The following is a 19222-nucleotide window of genomic DNA, read 5'->3' as shown; positions in this document are numbered from 1 at the left end:
AAACAAACGGCAGCGTGTTGCCTGTTTCCCTAAACACTGTCATCTAAAGACCCAGTCAAATGCATAACTTGAAATATCACGCTTTACTATGTCGGTGTCAACGATACCAGGCCAAGTTGAAAGTACGATGTTTTTCATTGTTTTACGTATTATTTCTGACCAGTTTTATACTGAAACCCCGCGCACATGTTTGGCGATGACAACAGGGGTTGTGAGTGCTGATCTATTCTGATATGCTTAGAACAGTCAATGTAATCAGTGTGTAAATTAAACTCTGGTGTGCATTTCTTACTTAGTCTGTGCATGGACCCCTACTAGCCGTTGCTTGGTGGCTGTCAGAGGGGTAACATCGACCCTAGTGACCCGAGCTGGCAGAATTAAGCGTTGTAGGCACTCATGGGGACCGTGGAAGTAACGCGTCTGATCGTTTCCCTGACGATCATTTCTTTAGTAACTGACTGCTACTATGTTGTGCCAGAACTAAGTAGCGCTCCTACGGATGAACACCGACAGCCTTATCAGCTAGGAAATAACTATGCCTCTCCCAATTTGCCAAAGACTGTCAGCGTCAAATGCCGCGAGTCTGAGCTGGAAATTGCGGTGAAAGCCGATCTTTATAACATAGGTACTCCTATCGAGGGGTCCGATCTGAGATTAGGAGCGGATCCTGCCGTTAGGGAATCATGCAAGGCTAAGGCTTCTGGACCTTCCGCGTATACCATAATCGCTGACCTAAAGGACTGCGGCACTCACAGAATGGTTTGTATTTTAATTGAAACCTTAGCGCAATGGTACACATCGCGTACTGACGCATGAATTGCGCGTCTGTTTTTGAAATATCGGCGGTTTTCCGGCACCGGTGATTAGGAAATTGCAATGTTGTGCCCATTAAACTGAGATATGGGGCGGTTCTTTAGCTTTATTCTATTAGTAAATTGGCTGCTAGAGTGTGTGCCCTATTCATGAACTGCGCATTGAAGTTTAGAACAGACATTTTGACCAAATGCTCCTCTACTGCTGTATAGTATTCGTTTTTATTCTCCTCTGCCTAGGTCATAGAGGACTCATTGATTTATGCAAACCTCCTCGTCTATTCACCGAAACCATCTCGAATCGGCATCGTGCGGATGAAATGCGTTGTTATTCCGATTGAGTGCCGTTATAGGCGGTAAGTCGCGCTGGTTTGTGGTGCTGCTGCATGATATGGTAAAACTGAGATTTGACTTGCTGTCCCTCTCAGGAGACTCCATGTGGAAAGTAGTGCCCTTAAACCAACGTGGATGCCTATGTCGTCGGCTCCTTCTGGGGATTTACTGGATTTCTCCCTGAAACTCATGTCTAGTAAGAATTTCTGTGAATTGTGTGTGTGTGTGTGTGTGTGTGTGTGTGTGTGTGTGTGAGTGAGAGAGATTTGGGGGGGGGGGGGGGCTTCTGTTGACTGGGACTTCCTACTTTAGCATTGCTGTTTGTTAGTTCCCCAGGAACCGTAGCAGAATTTCCAAGTCTCCCTCCGAAATGAGGAAACTGGAGAATTAATTGTTAAACTTGTCTCCAGGTGACTGGCGAGCTGAACGAACCTCTCCGTTCTACTTCTTGGGGGACTTCCTATACATCCAAGCCTCTGTCCGATCAGACAGTCGCCTTCCCCTCACCCTGTTTGTGGACAGCTGCGTTGCTACTCTCCACCCATCTCAGGGTTCTCACCCGAGATACTCATTTCTCGAGAACAATGGGTGAGCAAATCCATACGAACGACTGCAAACTCGGAGCTGCAGCTGCTGACGTTTTACTCCTTTGTAGGTGCCTGATTGACACACTGCTGACTGGGTCCGGGTCCATGATTCTGCCCAGGGTCCAGCAGACCACGCTGCAGTTCTTGCTGGAGGCCTTTGTGTTTCCTCGGCAACTTGCAAATAGGGTTGGTCTGGTGGTTTTTTTTTTTTTTTTTTTTTTTCCATCAGTAGCTGATGGCTCCCATTCCTGATGCTTCGTTGCTTTTGACCCACAGTTGTACATCACATGTCACCTGGTGGCCACAGTCAGTGGGGATGCTGTGGGTGCCAAACGGCGCGCTTGTTCCCTTGTGGATGGAAGGTTAGATCACTCTCAATCAGGTTCATTAGCCAAGTATGTTAAAACACAGGGAATTCTGTGTCTGTGGCTGTCCTGCATTTCCTGCATGTACAAGACAATGGTCCATACAGTCTGTATACAATGTGCATGTGTGGCTGAAATCAGTGCAAGGAATGTTGGAATAGACAATAAGTCAATGTTTCCCAACCCTGTTTCCTGCTACAGCGTACATGTCGTAAGGTAATTCTCACAGGGTACACCATTAACACACACTGCTAATAGGCTCTTGCCAACGACTCGAATCTCATTGATCCTGAAATGATCTTTACCAAAAATTGCCCATGATCTTCTATGTCTATTGCATGACAGTGTGCAAATTGAACATGCGTATGTGTTAATTCTAAAGTGGTCTGCTGCATTGAGTTTTTGTACATACAGGCACTTGCAGCCTGTTGGTTCAGGTAATGGTCCAAGACGCAACTTTTTTACAGTAAGTACATTCATAAAGTAACCAGTAATACATAAGCATATTACAATTTGGTTTATATACTAGATCAGATTAGGTGTGCACACTTTGTACCAGTTAACTGTACTTACTGCAGCATTCATTTACAACAAGGTTGCATTTCATTGGTCAGTCGTCCTGTCAGTTGTACCTTTTTAACTAGCCACTGAATTCTGCTGCTTTTCCACTGTCACCAAGAACTAAGCCTTACAGTGAATTGGTGGCTCTCCAGTGTAGTATATGACAGTGATAATTGTCAACGTGGCCCTGGAGTGACCAACCCACACTGGAACTGCACTGTAACTAGTGTCTCTGCAGTACAGGTCGACTGTGGCTGGCTTGGTTCCTGTACGCCAGTGGGGAAAAGTGCCATTAGTGGAAGGTCTGGTCCTGGGCTTCTAGATGCACGTATGAGCCAGGATGTAGGCTGATTTCGCGCTTCTGTTCCCAGGTGGCGATCTGCAGATGGGAATGACTGGGTGTGCGGTGGCTGCGACACGTACCACAGGTCTGGCCGGCCCATCTGGTCCTCTGGTCCTGGTAGTCGGCAGCGGCCGACTAGCATCTCGCGCGATGGCATCGGCACTCTGAGCGGTATGGGTGGTGTCATATGCTCCATTTTTGTACTCGAATTACAGCTGCTTGTCTCCCCTATTTTAGAATGGGAAATGGAGATAACCATGGGGCCTGTAATTGTCCTTCGAAACAAGGGGGCTGTCGACGCCTTGTTCCCAAACGTTCCACCACAGCCATCTGGAGCCTACTGGAGACCTGCGAAGGATTCCATAAGAGGTATATCTGGCACGTTTCTACACTTCTGCAATAACGGCGTCTTCAGCTGAATTCTGATTTTCACGGTGAGAACCTTATATGGGCAGTGGTGGCTCAATGGTTAGGGAAGCGCACTTGTAATTGAAAGATCGCAGGTTCAAGTCCCCGACCAGCAAGGCACCACTGAGGTACCCTGAGCAAGGCACTGCTCCCTGGGCGCTGAATTAGCTGCCTGTTATGTCACACATGGGTTAAATGTGGAGAACACATTTCGTTGTCAACAATGACAATCCCTGAATTCTAAATGTTCATCAGGAATTTATTTTATTTTTTGCTGAGGCTTGAACTGATCGCATATCAGTGGCTAACTGATGTCAGACCCCATTTCTCTAGGAACATTTCAATACCAAGAGGTCTGAGAGTGAATAGGTCGGCCTCCTTGCTGTGTCTAAGGTTTTTGTAACATCTTCCAGACTGGCAGAATGATGGTAGTTCACACTCTATCCTGGACCTTGCAGAAGATGATGATCTGCCAAACAGAATGGCTGGTGAGAAATGGGCTGATTTTGTTGCTAAAACCTACAGAATGGGTGGTCTCATTAAAATCTCTAAGATTGAGAATTCCTCCTTTTCAGAAGAGAAGGAAACTGCAGTTGGCCCAATAACGCATGAACGAAATGGCACCTCCGTAGTCCTTCAGCCTCAAGCAGATGTCGGATTGACCAGCTCTTTGGTTCTGTTGGGTGAACTTTCTTCTAAGCCTGCAGTTCTTAGAAAGAAAGACTTCATTCATCTTGTCCCACCATCTCATCCGGATGGCAGCTTGGCACAGATGCCTGTATCTCACCCATGAAGGTACTTGAATCTCTTGAATCTTTGATTTATGGGCAGCACATTTTGTGAATCATAGAAGCTGATCGCTAGACTTGGCTAGAATATCCCAGTGGACAGAATCTTATATTTTCTGTAACTAGAACTTTCTTAATTTTGCATCTCCTCCAACACCAGCTCCATGGCCACTGGCTTGGTCATCCTGTGGAAGCCCCCCCCAATTCTACAAAGCTCCCAGCATGGTCCCACTTCTGCTACCCAGCATTCCCTGTGCCAGGAAGTGAACGTCTGCCTGCTGTCCCTGCAGTCACCACTTACTCTGGATGAGCAGAGAAATTATATATTTTTATTCTGTTTATCTTCTGAGTAAAGAATTCAGTATTAACTGGGTGTCAGTTTGGTCTCTTGTCTAGATGTTTTCTTGAATGGACAGGTGCCTGAAAGGAGACTGAGTCCAAGACATTGGGGCAGCTTAATTTTGTGTTTCTCAGCCTTCATAGTAATACAGTCATCTTAACATCAGTCAGAAGTTGATATAATGACCCTGGGGCTAGAGATGGAACGTACTAACCAGTTCAGCATAAAGATTCCCAGTAACAGTACTCAGCTGATTGGTTGAGACAAAACCCTCAGTCTGAATTTGTACTTTCTGGACCTGAACTTTCCAAATTTGCCTGGGGCCAATTAGGTCTCTGCACTGAGCCCATCTTAAGATTCTACGTCACCCCTGAATTCCTACAAAGCACGTTAACTTAATCAGCACTTACTTAAATGCATTAATACAGTGAAATACTACACGATGGTCTCAATCTTTCGCAAACAAATTTAGCAGCAACATGTGTGACTGTGAGCTAGAGCCATTAAGGAATTAACTAGAAAATGAGCGTTTAAGTGGTGGAACGTAGGCAGACCACGTGACGCCGCAATTAATGACAACATTACGGGAAACCATTGGATTTCGGTTCGTCGTTACATCGAGAGGAAACGGGGCAAGGTGCAGGGAGTTAGTGGGGTTCGCGGTGGTTTAACGTGAAGGGCGGACATCACGAAAGAGTGGGAAAGGAGGAGGGGGGCGTTTAGGGGGTGGGGGCGCGCTCGTGACGTCATGCGCCGCGTTGGCTCGCGCTGGAGAAACTTTTTGGACCCCCCGCCCCCACTTTTTCCCCTGGCAAGAGCAAGGAAGAAACTTACACCGTTTGGGTGAATGCATACCACTGTAAGGAGCAGCTCCTTCAGCAAAGGGGGGGAAGAAGGCAGGCGATTATATGGAAACCGAGAACATAGTTTAACCTTTTAAACTCGGTCGCTATCTGGCTGGAACAAGCTTGGTATCTGGATTGCAATCCCTCCTTCTCCTCGTTTGATCGTGGGACAGAGAAACGGAGCAGGGCGAAATGGCGGAAACCAAAATAATTTACCATATAGACGAGGAGGAGACGCCGTACTTGGTGAAAATCCCCGTCGCGGCGGAGGAAATCACGCTGCTGGATTTCAAGCAGGTCCTGAACAAGCCCAGCTACAAATTTTTCTTCAAATCCATGGACCAGGATTTCGGGTGAGTCCCGCACACGGTGGATTGTCTGCTGATGACCAGGGGGCGCCTGGAGGTCCTGCCCGAAAAGTGTCCCTTTCCACACTAACATTACAACTTCTTTTGCGATTGCCACAGATTTTTAAACTTAAATACTTGTTACTTTCCCTGGTTTGCAGCGTCAGTAACGTAACAGCAGTTTTGAGAAACATTTTTTAAATGGAAAAATAAATATAGCATTCTCTAACTGGCCCACTGTATATCCACATGTAACTGTTTTATTTGCTTGCTTTTGGTGCAATGTTTGAGCAGTTATAATACTGTGAAATGGAAAGTTAGACATATTTATCTATGCAAAAAGTATGCATGGAAAATGTCTTTGGTTATTAAAGTTCGTATAAAATGTTAAGTACTTTTACCCCGAAGCACATGTTGCACTAATGCTTATTATTTGGAGTTCATGTACTTTTGAATGAAGATGTTATCGAAAAAAGACGGGAAATAACAATCTGCAGAGACAATCGTGTTTTGTATTATTTCGAATAATTTATTTAACCACATAATACATTTCTGGAAATATCTTTGATTACGTCTTCTGTATTGATTAACTGTACCACGTGACCTGAATCCACGTGATACGATTTTTATGACCTGTAGTGTTTTCATGCTCGTTGCTGCTAGATATCTGTCGTTTAGCATAAAGTACGACCGATCAGTTTTACATAAATTCAGCCAATGCTCTAGTCTAGCATACTTGTGAGTTAGCTGAACTAACTCGTTTCATCATTTTAAAAATACAGTTTTCCAACACGTAGGCGCATCTCTTGTATGTAATATTAACTTTCTCTCCAGAAAGGAGTAAGATTTCCGTAATTTCTACATTATATTTTTCTCATCATGTCAAATGTAATGTTGCCAAAGATTTTAACTAAATAGGTAAAAAGAATTTACATAATCTAAAATGCTTAAATATATGACATTCGCAGTATAAAGGTATGTGTGCAGAGTGGAAGTGAACCCTCTCCTGCCCTTAATTTAATTCCACTCTTTTAGGTTTAATCATTTAAAGACCGGGCTGCTCTCTTAAGCATCCAGGACAGTAAAATCCATTTAGCACACAGCGCCATTGTTTGTTTGTTTGTTTGTGTGTGTGTGTGTGTGCACGCTGAATGGCGGTGCCAGGTTTAGTGGGGTGAGACTCTTTCTCTGGTAGCACATCTCCAGCAGGGTCTCCTGTGGGGTCCTTTCCTGCTCCTGAGGCATCCAGCGTGCTGCCTGTCGCTGGAATTAATCTGAAGCAGGTTGATGTTGCTCTAAAATCGCGCATCAGCTGATGAGCAGACAGAGGTCTCAAAGCCCCCCCCGGCCCGAGGACCTTGGTAAAATTTTAAGAGACTCGTGGGGGGGGGGGGGGGGGCATGGCAGTCTATGCTGTAAGAGAGGAAGAATGATTCCCAAAGCCAGACCTTCTCCTTAATCCTGCAGTATTTACTAGCTTTGTTTTATGACCATATCTTTGTGAGAACATATGGTTTGGCACCATCGTAATGAGGTCTCGGGTTGGCGCAGGCTTTCCCAGCTGCCCGGCTTCCCTCCAGACGCACAAACCCGAAATACTGCCCCTCATTCCCCATGGTGTGGACTTCAGGTATTTCTCAGATATGCTGTAGCACACAGGCCAGCAAGCTTCTAAACATAGCAGGTAAACAGGCTCGAGGTGGTGGGAAAATGTGGACGTTATGTAGGGGGATGGCCGGAGGGTTCCCCGCTAACCGGTCCCTCTGTTCCTTTGTGGCTTTACGTTTTCTCTCCTGGGGAGCATGTCTAGGAAGCAGTGTGTCGTGTAGGACGTGCTAACGAGCTTTAAGCTGCTGTTGGGTTTCCTCGGGCGACGTCAGTGGCTGCAGCTGTTCGGGGGGGGGGGGGGGGGGGGGTCTCTGGACTGGCGCTTCGTATCGAGTTTCGTCGTCTGGACCTCCTGTAGGTTTCCGAAGCATTCGATACATCACCCCGGCAGTCGAGCCGGTCATTTGCACCCGCCGTAATATGTCACGAGTCTCTAATCGTCCGTGGAATGGAAATCGCTGGTGGGCGTGGCTATTGCGGGAGGGGGTGTGGTCAGGGGATGGGCCTGTTCGGTCGCTTCGCCTTTTGTTTTGGTCCCTCTCCAGCGTTTTAGTTAAACCCGTTTCCCCGCCTGTACTCAAAGCCTCCTTTCATTCAGTCGAGGCTTAAATCGTTTTGGCTGTCGGTGCTGTTTGGCGGTTGGGGCCCAGACGTTCATGGGGTCCAGCTCTCCTGAAGCCGTCCGTGGGGTCCAAGGGAAAGTGTTTCTGCATGTGGCGCATGATCCTCTCACTATGTCTTGCACCCGGGAGGTGGGAGGATTTATGAAGTGAACAGTTCCGTTCCTGCCATCCCGTGTCTCCTGCAGCCAAACGCAGCCCCGAAACCGATCCATCCCTGGCATACGAGTCTGAATTGGTGATTTTATTTTTTTTTGTTACTATACTGTTTTGCCCTGCAGTGAAACACCAGTAAACCTTTCAAAAGAGCTCAGACATGCTGAAAAGTGCAGACTTGCAGGCTTTTTAAGTGAGGGCGTACAGTCGACGAAAATAACCCGCCGCTGTAATTGCGGCGTAATTAACGTCTTTGTCGTGAGCGCTGAAGGGCTGAAGTCACCGACAGGGGTCTCCGTTCTTCACGTCAATGGGCGGCCGCTCTTTCCTGTAACGTAGATGCTGGGTTCTGAGCTCGAGTTTCACGGGGCGGGCAGGCCGCGGCAAGTTCTGTGGCACAGTAAGATAACGAGATAAACGTGTAGACAAAACACGAGGTGTGGGGGGGGAGTGAAGGGTGCCGGTTTTCCATTGTATTTTGTGTCTGGTGGGTGGCTTGCTGTGACTCATGGCTCCCGTGTGCTGGGGGGGGGGGGCACTATGACCCGGGGGATTTCAGGTGTCCTTATTCTCCACGCTAGAGATGTAATGACTCTACAAATCCACAGTTTAGCTTACATTTTTCTTTGGGGGGTGGGGGGGGGGAGTGTAGGTGAATAATAAAGAAATGGGGGGGGGGATTTGGAACACTGACATTTTCTTTAGTGTTCTTTTGTTTAGATTAACCTCAATTCACATGAAATAACTACGTCAAAAAAAAAAGGGAAAAACTCCACATTTTTCTGAAGACCAGTCAGAAAACAGCACGATTGCATTCCTTATGCTCCACTGGATGACCAAAATGTTCCCACACCACTGACTTGAATGTGCCGGGCTCCTCTGCAGTCTCAAGGTTATTATCCACCTCGAGCTAATGAAGCTAGCCTAGCGCTTACCATCGGCGCCATCTCTCCATCATGACTGGACCAAAAGTTACGCGACACACGCAGCTGAAAAACAATGAAATAGGCGTAATGTGTAAAATTTTACGGGATATACAGCTTGCCCCCATTTTAAATAGAATAATAGCGTTGTGTTTTACAGGTGTTGCTGTGTTAATTGTGAAATGAAAAAGTGAGTTTTGTGTTGAGGCTGCAGCTGTGGTGGTGGCAGGAGGTTGGTGTTGGGTGGATGTCGAGATCGTGAATGAGGTCGTGAATGAGGTCGTGAATGAGGTTGTGAACGAGGTTGTGAACGAGATTGTGAATGTTTGTCTCAATTTCAGAACCGTCACTCCACTGCTCCACGCCCATGTGTGATGACGCTCTTCTCTTCACTCTTGTGTGTCTGCAGGGTTGTGAAAGAGGAGATCTCCGACGACAGCGCCAAACTGCCGTGTTTCAATGGGCGGGTGGTGTCGTGGGTGAGTCCAGATGTGGCAGCTGTGGGGGGGGGGGGGGGGTGGGGGGTTAGCCATGGCAGCGGTGAGGATGGAGGCTGGGATTGGGGTGGAGGGATGGAGAATTAGAGAAGAAAGGTTGAGGTTGAGGAAGAACATCTAGGCAGTCATCACTGTGAGGATGAAGGATGTTACCATAGGAACCATGTCTCATGGCTGTGGGGCAGGTGCATTGAATCCCCAAGCGTCTGATTGCACTATGGGAATGGTGTGACTGCATCGGCAGTCCTTCTGCAGACATCCCACATCCCTCAGTTCTGGGGGTCTCCGTTAAATTGGCAGCAGCTCTCTGACACCCGCAAATGATGCACGATCCCAGACGTCTGTCGTTCAGCGATGGTAAAATCAGCTGGCAAGATGTTTTACCGCTGTAACCTCGCCCCAAATTAGACCACCACTCGTTAGCAGCAAATTTTGTCCCCCCCCACTCTCCCCCATCCGAGTCAGCAGTATATATACCAGCCATGTACTGGCCAGCGCCCCCGCCTTCCTGGGTGCCCCTCGTCTGCTTCCCTGAAATCAATATCCCTAAGCTGATCCCACCCTTCACACTTCACCTTCTCCCGTTAGCTGGTCTCCTCCGAAGGCCCTCTCGTGGAGGCAGGGCCCCCCCCTGTAGAGGTGCGACCCGAGCCGTCCCCCCCGCCGCCGCCTCTGCCCCCCCCACCCGCAGAGAGGACCGGGGGCATTGGGGATTCCCGCCCCCCCTCCTTCCAGTAAGTCTCTCTCTCTTCCTGGGAAACCATCATGTGACCATCTGGATTGTCACCATGACAGCCTCACTCCTGGGGGGTTCCATTCACCTGGCTGAGTCCATTTTGCCAGCTTCTGTGATCCGTTCCCCAGATTCATGTACACGACTAGCCGAAGGTTCTTACACACGCTGAGATTTTCTACATTTGCAAGTTACTCACTTAACGTTTACTAAAAATACACTCGGTATTCTTTGGTGACAAACTTCGTGTATATTCACCGTTCAAATACCTTCATTAGCAAGAAAATGTCACATCTTTGATTCATCAAAGTAACCTCCTCCAGCAGTTATAACAGCAGAGAAAATCAAGGCATTTGTACAAGGGACATTAAATACTGCTCTGCTTCATGGCATGAAACAGTTAACTAGTGCATTTAAAGTTAAAGCACAGCCTATAATTTGACTCTGCCATCACCACACAGCCAGTTAATAGGGTGTCAGACATGTTACATACTCTTTCCATGTTATAAAGGAAACTTGTTTTATTTGACTTATTTTCATTTATAGTTCTTCACTCAACTGTCTGATGCTTAACGAACCTGCAACAAAACAAATTCTGCAGTTTATTCAATAAACGGGAAAGTGGTAAAAACCTGTGATGTGCAGAAGCTTCTGATTGGTAGTGTAGGTGACAGTAACGGTCACCTTGACTCTTCTGGGGAGAAATAATAAACAGTCGCCACGGCAACCAAATTTCGGCGCCAAATTTAGCTACCAAAATCGGCTACACGGCTTAGCCACGGAATTTAAGAATTGTAGCAGACTCTGCTGCCGGCGATTCCTGAAGACCGCTTTAATTTTGGGGCTTCGAAAGTCCCCCGTGAAACCGCTTGGCTGTCGCCATGGAACCTGGGGCGAGATCGGCGATGAGCCCCGTGTGCCGCCCTCTGTGCAGCCCCAATGCCACGGACAGCATGGAGAACCTGGATGAGCGAACGGAGACGGAGTCGGTGGTGTCGTTGCGGAGGGAGCGGCCGCGGAGGAGGGAGAGCGAGGAGCAGCACGGTGACCGCCGCCGATCGCTCGGTTCGTTAGCGCGTCAGCGCTCACACGCTTGACACCGCTGACCGTTCTGCCTTCGCCACCAGGGCAGCGCGTGAACGGGCAGAGTCGCCTAGAGCGCCACCTAGCGGGCTATGAGAGTTCCAGCACGCTGATGAGCAGCGAACTGGACACCACTAGCTTCTGTGACTCTGATGAGGACGATGCCATGAGCAGGTCGGTGTGCTAGAGAAGCATCGGCTTCCTCTTTCATTATCGTCATCCAGAACCGATGGCGTGAAAATTTGTGCTCCCTCCCCTCCACACAGGTTTAGCAGTGCCACGGAGCAGAGCACTGCGTCCCGCCTGCTGAAGAGGCATCGCAGGCGGAAGAAACAGCGCCCCTCAAGGCTGGAGCGGGTACTGCACCTAAGGATGGGGGGAGGGTGAATGCGATCATGGGAAGGGGGGTGGTATATGGGGCAAAATTATTTTCAAATCTGTGTGGAGAGTTGTGTACCTGTATCTCAATCTGTGTGCGAGTAATCAAATTTGTAAATGTGTGAAAAAATCTCTAAATATGAAGTTATTAATACATTTTGAGTTTCAGTGGTTATGATTAAAAACCAAAATAATATCGTACAACAGCCGATATAATGCATTTATAGTTGTTTGCCCTTGAATAGGAAGTATTAGTGTAGATATTTTTGTACTGAAAGACCTTATTTAACAGGTAGCTTTGTACTGTGTTGACATGGTATGAACATGCATGTCTACCTATATTTTTTAAATGCGTTTTTTAATGCTGTGTCTAAAGGGTGAAACTACCATAGAGACATAAAGGGAGGGGGATGCAGTGTGGAGACGTATTCTGTCACAGTTTATACCCTGACGGTGTTCCATACCCAAGTCCTGAAAAGCTTGCGAGTGGGACAGGCCTAAGCTCTCAAAACGTCATCGATTTCAGACAAATCTCCACGCGCATTTGCAGGTCTTTCAGGGCAGAAGTGTAGCAAAAGTCACACGTAAAACGGCAGCCGATTGAGAATTCCGCCTGAATTGTAACTGATGACTTTTCTGTATTTACAGCGAATTGGAGTGAAATACTTAGACCTTTTATCCATTTGCAGATTTGTCTACACATTTACAGTGGATTCTGAACACATACTTACAAATCTCAATACGCATTTAGAGATTTTTCAAATCCGATTACACGCATGCGCTCTGAAATACTGGTGCACAGCTCTCCGCGCAGCCCCACAGTGGCCGCTATACTGTCCAGGTTGCCACATACAAAATGTTTGCATGTATGACGCAGAGCTGATGTGTGTGGAATCTTCTGAGTCAATAATGTGGAGGAGAGAGCGTCTCGATGCCTGCATGTTGGACCTCCCTCCAGTAGGTGTGCTGTGCCTTGGGTGGGAGCTGCTTCGGAAGATGACTGTTTTCTCTGGTGTTGCAGGCATCTTCTTTTAGTAGCGTCACGGACTCCACCATGTCCCTGAACATTATCACGGTGACGCTGAACATGGGTGCGTGTGGCCAGCCCGCGCCATCGTCTTCCTCCTCTGCCTCGCTTCCCCCTCTGGTGTCGTTTTAGCTGTTCGTAACCCCCCCTGTGTGATGTTTGCTTGTTATCTGATAAATTGTGGCGTTCATCAGTTCTCGTTTTTTGGTTTATTATGTGAAGTAATAAGGTTAGTTATTGATTGGCTATGGCGCCCCCTTGCTGTCGAACAGAGAAGTACAACTTCCTGGGCATCAGCATCGTGGGCCAGAGCAATGAGAGGGGCGACGGGGGCATCTACATCGGCTCCATTATGAAGGGCGGGGGCGGGTGGCGGCAGATGGCCGCATCGACCCTGGGGACATGCTACTGCAGGTGAGGGGCATCGCCGTGGTAACGCTCCGCTGCTCTCTCTGCCGGACCGCTGTCAGTCTCGTACCTCACGCAACATGCTGTGCTCCCCAGGTCAATGACATCAACTTCGAAAACATGAGCAACGACGACGCAGTCAGGGTGCTGCGGGAGATCGTCCACAAGCCGGGGTAAGTCTGCCCCCCCTGTCGGCCTGAGGGGTCTTTCTCCATGGTGATGAGAGAGTGGTTGTCTGTGGTGTCCCCAGTGATGGATTGTCGTCTCTCCACCAGGCCCATCATCCTCACAGTGGCCAAGTGTTGGGACCCCACACCTCAAGGCTACTTCACACTCCCACGCGGTGAGCATCACCCCACCCCCCCCCAACAGCCTGGGGTAGACAACACCACACCTTCTCCAGCTTCAGGGTTGAAGTTGCTTTACAATGGGCAGCCTTGCATTTTGGGAATTTGGGCCTGAGCTCAAAGGTGAACTGCACGGGTGCTTTTGGTAAAGCAGATGGTGAAATGCATTATGGGAATGGCACTGATGACATTGCTTCTCTTCCAGATGAGCCGATCCGGCCCATCGACCCCGCGGTGTGGGTGAGCCACTCGGTGGCCCTGACTGGGGTGTACCCCCCGTTTCCCGGCAGCTCCTCACTCAGCACCATCACCTCCAGTTCCTCTGTCGCGGAGACCGAGCGTGAGAATCACCCCGGCCAGCATGCTGGTTTCACTGACCATCTGACCCATCCATCAGTCCATCTCTCTCTCTCTCTCTCTCTGTCTCTCTGTCTGTCTGTCTGTCTTAGCAATTCAGTAATTCTCGTTTTGCATCTCCAGGTTTCGATGAGTTCAGCTTATCTCTGCACTCAGACATGGCGTCTGTGGCCAAGGCTATGGCATCCCCAGAGTCGGGCTTGGAGGTCCGAGACCGCATGTGGCTAAAGATCACCATCCCTAATGCCTTCCTGGGTGAGGGTGGAGCCGGGGGTGGGGAGGAAGGCAGGCTGCCCAGGGTGGATAGCCAGGGGTGAGATTAAAACGGGGGGGGTGTGTCCATCTGTCTGCCCGCCTGCAGGCTCGGATGTGGTAGACTGGCTGTACCACCACATCGAGGGCTTCCAGGACCGGCGTGAGGCACGGAAGTACGCCAGCAACCTGCTGAAGGCCGGATTCATCCGCCACACCGTCAACAAGATCACCTTCTCTGAACAGTGCTACTACATCTTTGGGGACTTCAGCGACTGCGAGAACTGTAAGCGGTGCCAACACCCTGCGAGTGTTTAGTGGATGTTCATGCAGGATGATTCAGCAGAGCTTGGGTTACATTTAGATGCTGCTTGTTATGGAATAATTCAGCTGAGAGTCGGGATTGTTTCTGAGGTAAAGAGCAGGAGAACCCGGGAAAAATCCCCCGACCTCAATGGTTTCTGTATAATGTTTGACCTTCACTAGCTGAGTAAACTTTGGGTCTTTGAAAGGGTCTCTGTCTCCATCTTTGTCTCTGTCCCTCCCTCACAGATATGGCGAACCTCTCCCTGAATGACAATGATGGCTCCAGTGGGGCATCCGACCAGGACACGCTGGCCCCCCTGCCCCTCCCGGGGGCCACGCCGTGGCCGCTGCTTCACTCTTTCCCCTATCAGTACCCCCACCCCTACCCCAGCCAGCCGCCGCCCTACCACGAGCTGTCCAGCTACAGCTACGCCCCCGGAAGCACTGGCAGCCAGCACAGCGAAGGTGCGCCAGTCTGCATTTCCCTTTCCTTTTTACTTAGATATCCGTTTAGCTGCTTCAGTCTGGCTCTTTCGTTTGGCTCTGTTTTGTTTAGCAGAGGTTTTGGTTCAGTTTTGTTTGGCCGCTTTGATTCGTCTGGTCCGCCGGCTCACATTTGTCCATCTCTTTCTGCCAGGGAGTCGAAGCAGCGGCTCAACGCGCAGCGAGGGCGACAGGCGTCTGGGAGGCAAGAGTGCTGGGGGCAGCACTGCGGGCAGCGTGCGGGAGGATAAGTCCCCGGTGGGGGGCGGGGCCGACTCGTGCTCGGGCAGCGGCAGCGAATCGGAGTACTCCACCCGCAGCAGCCGGAGGCGTGACCACGGCTCGGCCACGCCCAGTGAGCACAGCCACATCAGCCAGCGCTCACACTCCCGCGCCCCGCCCCCACACATGCCCTACCCCCCCGGCATCCCGCTGCCCTACAACCCCATGATGGTCATGATGTTGCCCCAGCACCCACACCCGGCCATGGGCCCCCCGCTGCCTCCGCACCCCACTGGGCTCCCTCACCCCACCCTGCCTCCTACTAGCACCCCAGGGGGGCCGCCCGGGGCCCCTCCGATCCGTGACCTGGGCTCCGTGCCCCCCGAGCTCACTGCCTCACGCCAGTCCTTCCACCTGGCCATGGGCAACCCCAGCGAGTTCTTTGTGGATGTGATGTAGTGACGGATGGGTGGGGGTTGTGCATCTGGCTGTGTTACCATAATGGTGGTGGGGTCTGTCTCCCTTGATCTCATCCTCCCAGTGAAGATGCACGCCCCAGCTCTGTGCCCTAACAGCTACTACTTCCTCTCCGTCACTTGACCCAGCTGGGATCTTCCTGCGGTTTCCTGTTGCTGTCCAAGCCTTTTGCTTTACAGGTAGTCATGTGACCACGGACAGCGAATCACAGCACGCCTCCTCGGTCCCTCGCTGACCTGTGGATGTTACGCAGCCGTACTTATTCCCTGCACCTCCCTCCACTTCAGTAACATGGTTACACACTGAAAACACGAGTAGGCTTGTTAGTCACTCTAAGGACCATCCTGAAAGGATCTCCAACCCCCACCCCCAATGAGAAAGTCGGGGAGGGGCATCAGTGCTGATGAAGGTGCCGGCTGGCACCCCCCTACAGTACATCCCGGTCTTCAGAACATTGTCCCATTGGTGGGCGTGACGTCTCCGAATTCCGAAGGAGGTGCTTCAGAGGAGCTGTGGAGTCTGTCTGCAGTGACGAGGGCTGGGATTGTTTTTCTACCTTCGGCTCTCAGTCATCTGAGTGAAGACTGACAGACACGATCTAGCATCAGACTCAGCTGCTGGAATAGAAGACGGAAGTCCGGCTGAAATGCACCTAAGCCGACTTAAAATGACAGCTTTTCTGTTTGTAACGGATCAGACTGGAACGGTACCGAGTCGGCTTGGGTTTCTTTTTTCTTTTCTAAGGGGGACAGTTTCATACTTCAGGCAGCATTTGGGGTCAGGCTGTATAAACGGCCACAGTGAACGGCCCCTTAATGGCAGAGTTGCATCCCAAATCAAGATGAATTTGTATTTGCATCCTCTTGTACAGAAAGGCTGATGCTGTTGTTCTCTTCTGGAAGGACGTGGGATATTAGTTTTTTTTGGTTCGGGTTTCAAGACGACACCTGAGATAATGTCATAGTTGTCAAAGCCCAGCAAGGGTTACTGAGCTGAGGTTGGCGTCTTCGTTTAATTTCACTGGGGACTTTTGTATTTTTTTTCCACCTTCCTGGTAGCCCCCCCCCCCCCCCCATCATCGGGGCCAGTGCCTTAAGTCATGGCACAGCCTCTGAGACGGATGAATCCTTCAGTGACGGCTCCCGTAACCACGGGAAACCGGAACGTTACCGCGCATGGGGCCGTGCGAATGCGTAGTTTGGTGCTGCTGCACACCGTGTGCTCACCCCCCCCCCCCCACTTACCCACCCACGGTGAGCACATGGTGTGTGTCCACAGGGGGTGGGCCAGCTTCGCCAGAATGTTCTGAGCGCTGTGATACCCACTCCTGTCCTTTTTTGGGCTTTTGTATGTCTGAGTACAGTTTTGTATGTAAATTATATACATAAAGTGAATCAAATTTGAAGGTCATGAATGAAGAGAATCATGTCAGTTTCTAAGTCCCTCTTATTTGTATGGAATTGTCACTTTTTCTATATATTAAAGTGTGCTGGATTTGCACTGGCCTGCAGTTTTGTGTCTGCCCCCCTATTGCAGCTGATATCCCTGAAGCTTTCACAGTGTGTGTGTGTGTGTGTGTGTGTGTGTGTGTGTGTGTGTGTGTGTGTGTGTGTGTGTGTGTGTGTGTGTGTGTGTGTCCTCACTTGTGTCCAATGCTGTTTGGGATACACTCCAGGCCCCCGTCACCTCGACCAGAATATGTGGCCGAATATTGGACTAAAACCTTAAACAGATGTAGTTGCGAATAAGACGACCGAGGTTCACCTCCACCGTCCAAAGGCGTTTCCATAATAGCCTGTAATGGTGTGGCGTCCTGCTCAGGGTGTCTCCTAATTTAAAGGCTAAACTCCAAATTCAGTGACTCTTTGTCAGTGACTTACGACCGTTTCGAGACCGCAAAAACATGGCCACGACTGCGGTGTGTCCGGCAGCACGAATGTTGCCCAGAGTCGATGACCGTTTCCAGTCCAACTTCCGGTGTTACGGGAAACTCAATCCCCCCCTTGTTCTCTTGAGGTAAACAAGCCATATATTTTAAATCATCACATGCCTTTTCGATGTTTCTTTGACTTTAAATAATTTCATTTAGTATCTTTAATTCGCTGAATAGAGATATTTCTTGATAAAAACGGTGGTCTTGCTTGTAAGACTATATTATGCGTGACGATCTACTGTATTCAGATATAATAATGTACCTGAGTGATTTTCAGACATCTCACATACATGTTTGCCTAAATATTAGAGGAAACATTATTTCCTGATATCCAGGATATTTGGTCCCCCCCTGTTAAAACAGGTATACAGCAACTCTAGGCCTCAGTACTAATAAAACTAGATTGTGCTAATGTAATTATGTACCTCGGTGATTTTCAGATCTCTTACATACTTCTTTGCCCAGAAAAGTGCAGGGGAACCCATGTCTTCACCTGATGTTGGATATATTTGTGCTTATTTAAAAATTGAGCCAAAAATATGCATACACATTCTTTATTTTATGTCCAGTAATAAACCAAAGACACTGGTTTTCCAAAAGTCTTTCTGCAAACATGCTCAAGTCATTCCACAAACTTAAAATCATGTGATATTTCTGTTTTAAAAAACATTTGCTAATAACCAAAACATTACTTGATGCTTACCTTGCACACCGACACCCCACAGGAACTACTGTCTCTCTGAAGTGAGGTTGTTAGAGTCCCACACGTCCACCGTGACACATCGCAGCCTTTTCTCCTCACCGCAGCCTGTGAATCAATCATCACTCATGGCGTAGTTGGCTTAATCATTTACTGAAAACCTGACATACAGGACTGTGCAAAAGCCACATTACTTTTCCAACTATATAAAAGAAGAATTGACACACCCAATGTTGACATTAATCTAGTACTGTTCATTATTGTTTGTTAGTGTTGTGCTTTTAAGCAAAAATGTGTAGTTATATTACATTTTAAACTTATCTTGCTCCACTTCTTTGCACATGCCCAAGACTTTTGCACAGTACTGTACGTTTTTGCTTTGATAGTGACAGAATCTGACATATTATTTCTGAGCTTGTCATGTCAACAAGCGCATGACGTCCTCAATCGGTCGTCGCTGCAGAAGTCTGTGAGCTGATGGGAGAGCTAGAGGCCCATGAAGAAGCTGCATGCAGTGCGTGGCCTATTTCATCCACAAAACTTGAAAAAACAAAGTTCAGGAAAAGGTGATGCGCTATGTGAGTGACGGCTGGCCTACTTATGCCTCCACCATTCCACATGCAGTTAAATCATACTACAGAGAAAGACAGCACTTGTCTCATTCCCAGGGTTTTTTTTTTTTGTATGCTGACAGCATTGTAATTCCAAACAGCATACGTACTGACGTACTTCAGAGGATTCATGGCGGCCACCAGGGCACTGGAGAAGGCTGAGCCAGGGCCCAGATGAACGCTTGGTGGCCAGGATTAGGGAAAGAAATTTGACAGCTAGTCGATGGCTGCAAAGACTGTCAGGGATCAAGGGCAACGCAGAGGAGAGAACCTTTGATTACTACTCCATTACCTACCCACCCATGGGAGAGAGTAGGAGACGACCTTTGTGAATTCAACAAACAGCACTATCTGGTAGCTGTAGACTATTTC

At 48.9% G+C, this 19222-nt stretch overlaps 2 protein-coding genes across 3 annotated transcripts; both read left to right on the top strand.

The window, feature by feature from the left end:
- Positions 1-308: 308 nt before the first annotated feature.
- On the top strand, positions 309-4565 carry LOC125724904 (zona pellucida sperm-binding protein 3-like). Of its 2 annotated transcripts, none has more exons than XM_049001366.1 (10): positions 309-759; positions 1053-1168; positions 1241-1341; positions 1556-1733; positions 1801-1918; positions 2009-2094; positions 3030-3370; positions 3823-3897; positions 3988-4204; positions 4358-4565. In XM_049001366.1, the coding sequence occupies exons 1-9, from the start codon at positions 397-399 to the stop codon at positions 4200-4202; spliced, it is 1593 nt and encodes a 530-aa protein (XP_048857323.1). In that variant the 5' UTR covers positions 309-396; the 3' UTR covers positions 4203-4204; positions 4358-4565. The 2 variants fall into 2 exon arrangements, with proteins under 2 accessions (XP_048857323.1, XP_048857322.1); XM_049001365.1 differs by having other exon boundaries at positions 310-759; positions 3985-4204.
- A 543-nt stretch (positions 4566-5108) lies between these two features.
- Positions 5109-17116, top strand: LOC125724911 (segment polarity protein dishevelled homolog DVL-2-like). Its single transcript, XM_049001377.1, is given in 16 exon segments — positions 5109-5735; positions 9446-9515; positions 10122-10267; positions 11201-11310; positions 11394-11523; positions 11616-11706; positions 12749-12818; positions 13027-13121; positions 13124-13168; positions 13259-13335; positions 13438-13505; positions 13715-13833; positions 13959-14121; positions 14228-14404; positions 14671-14889; positions 15062-17116. Coding segments are annotated over 16 exon segments (2268 nt in total). The 5' UTR covers positions 5109-5574; the 3' UTR covers positions 15589-17116.
- The last annotated feature ends 2106 nt before the right edge of the window (positions 17117-19222 follow it).

The sequence above is a fragment of the Brienomyrus brachyistius genome, unplaced genomic scaffold, assembly GCF_023856365.1.
Source record: "Brienomyrus brachyistius isolate T26 unplaced genomic scaffold, BBRACH_0.4 scaffold58, whole genome shotgun sequence".
In the NCBI taxonomy this organism is placed as follows: domain Eukaryota; kingdom Metazoa; phylum Chordata; class Actinopteri; order Osteoglossiformes; family Mormyridae; genus Brienomyrus; species Brienomyrus brachyistius.
This window is presented reverse-complemented; position numbering and strand designations above follow the sequence as displayed.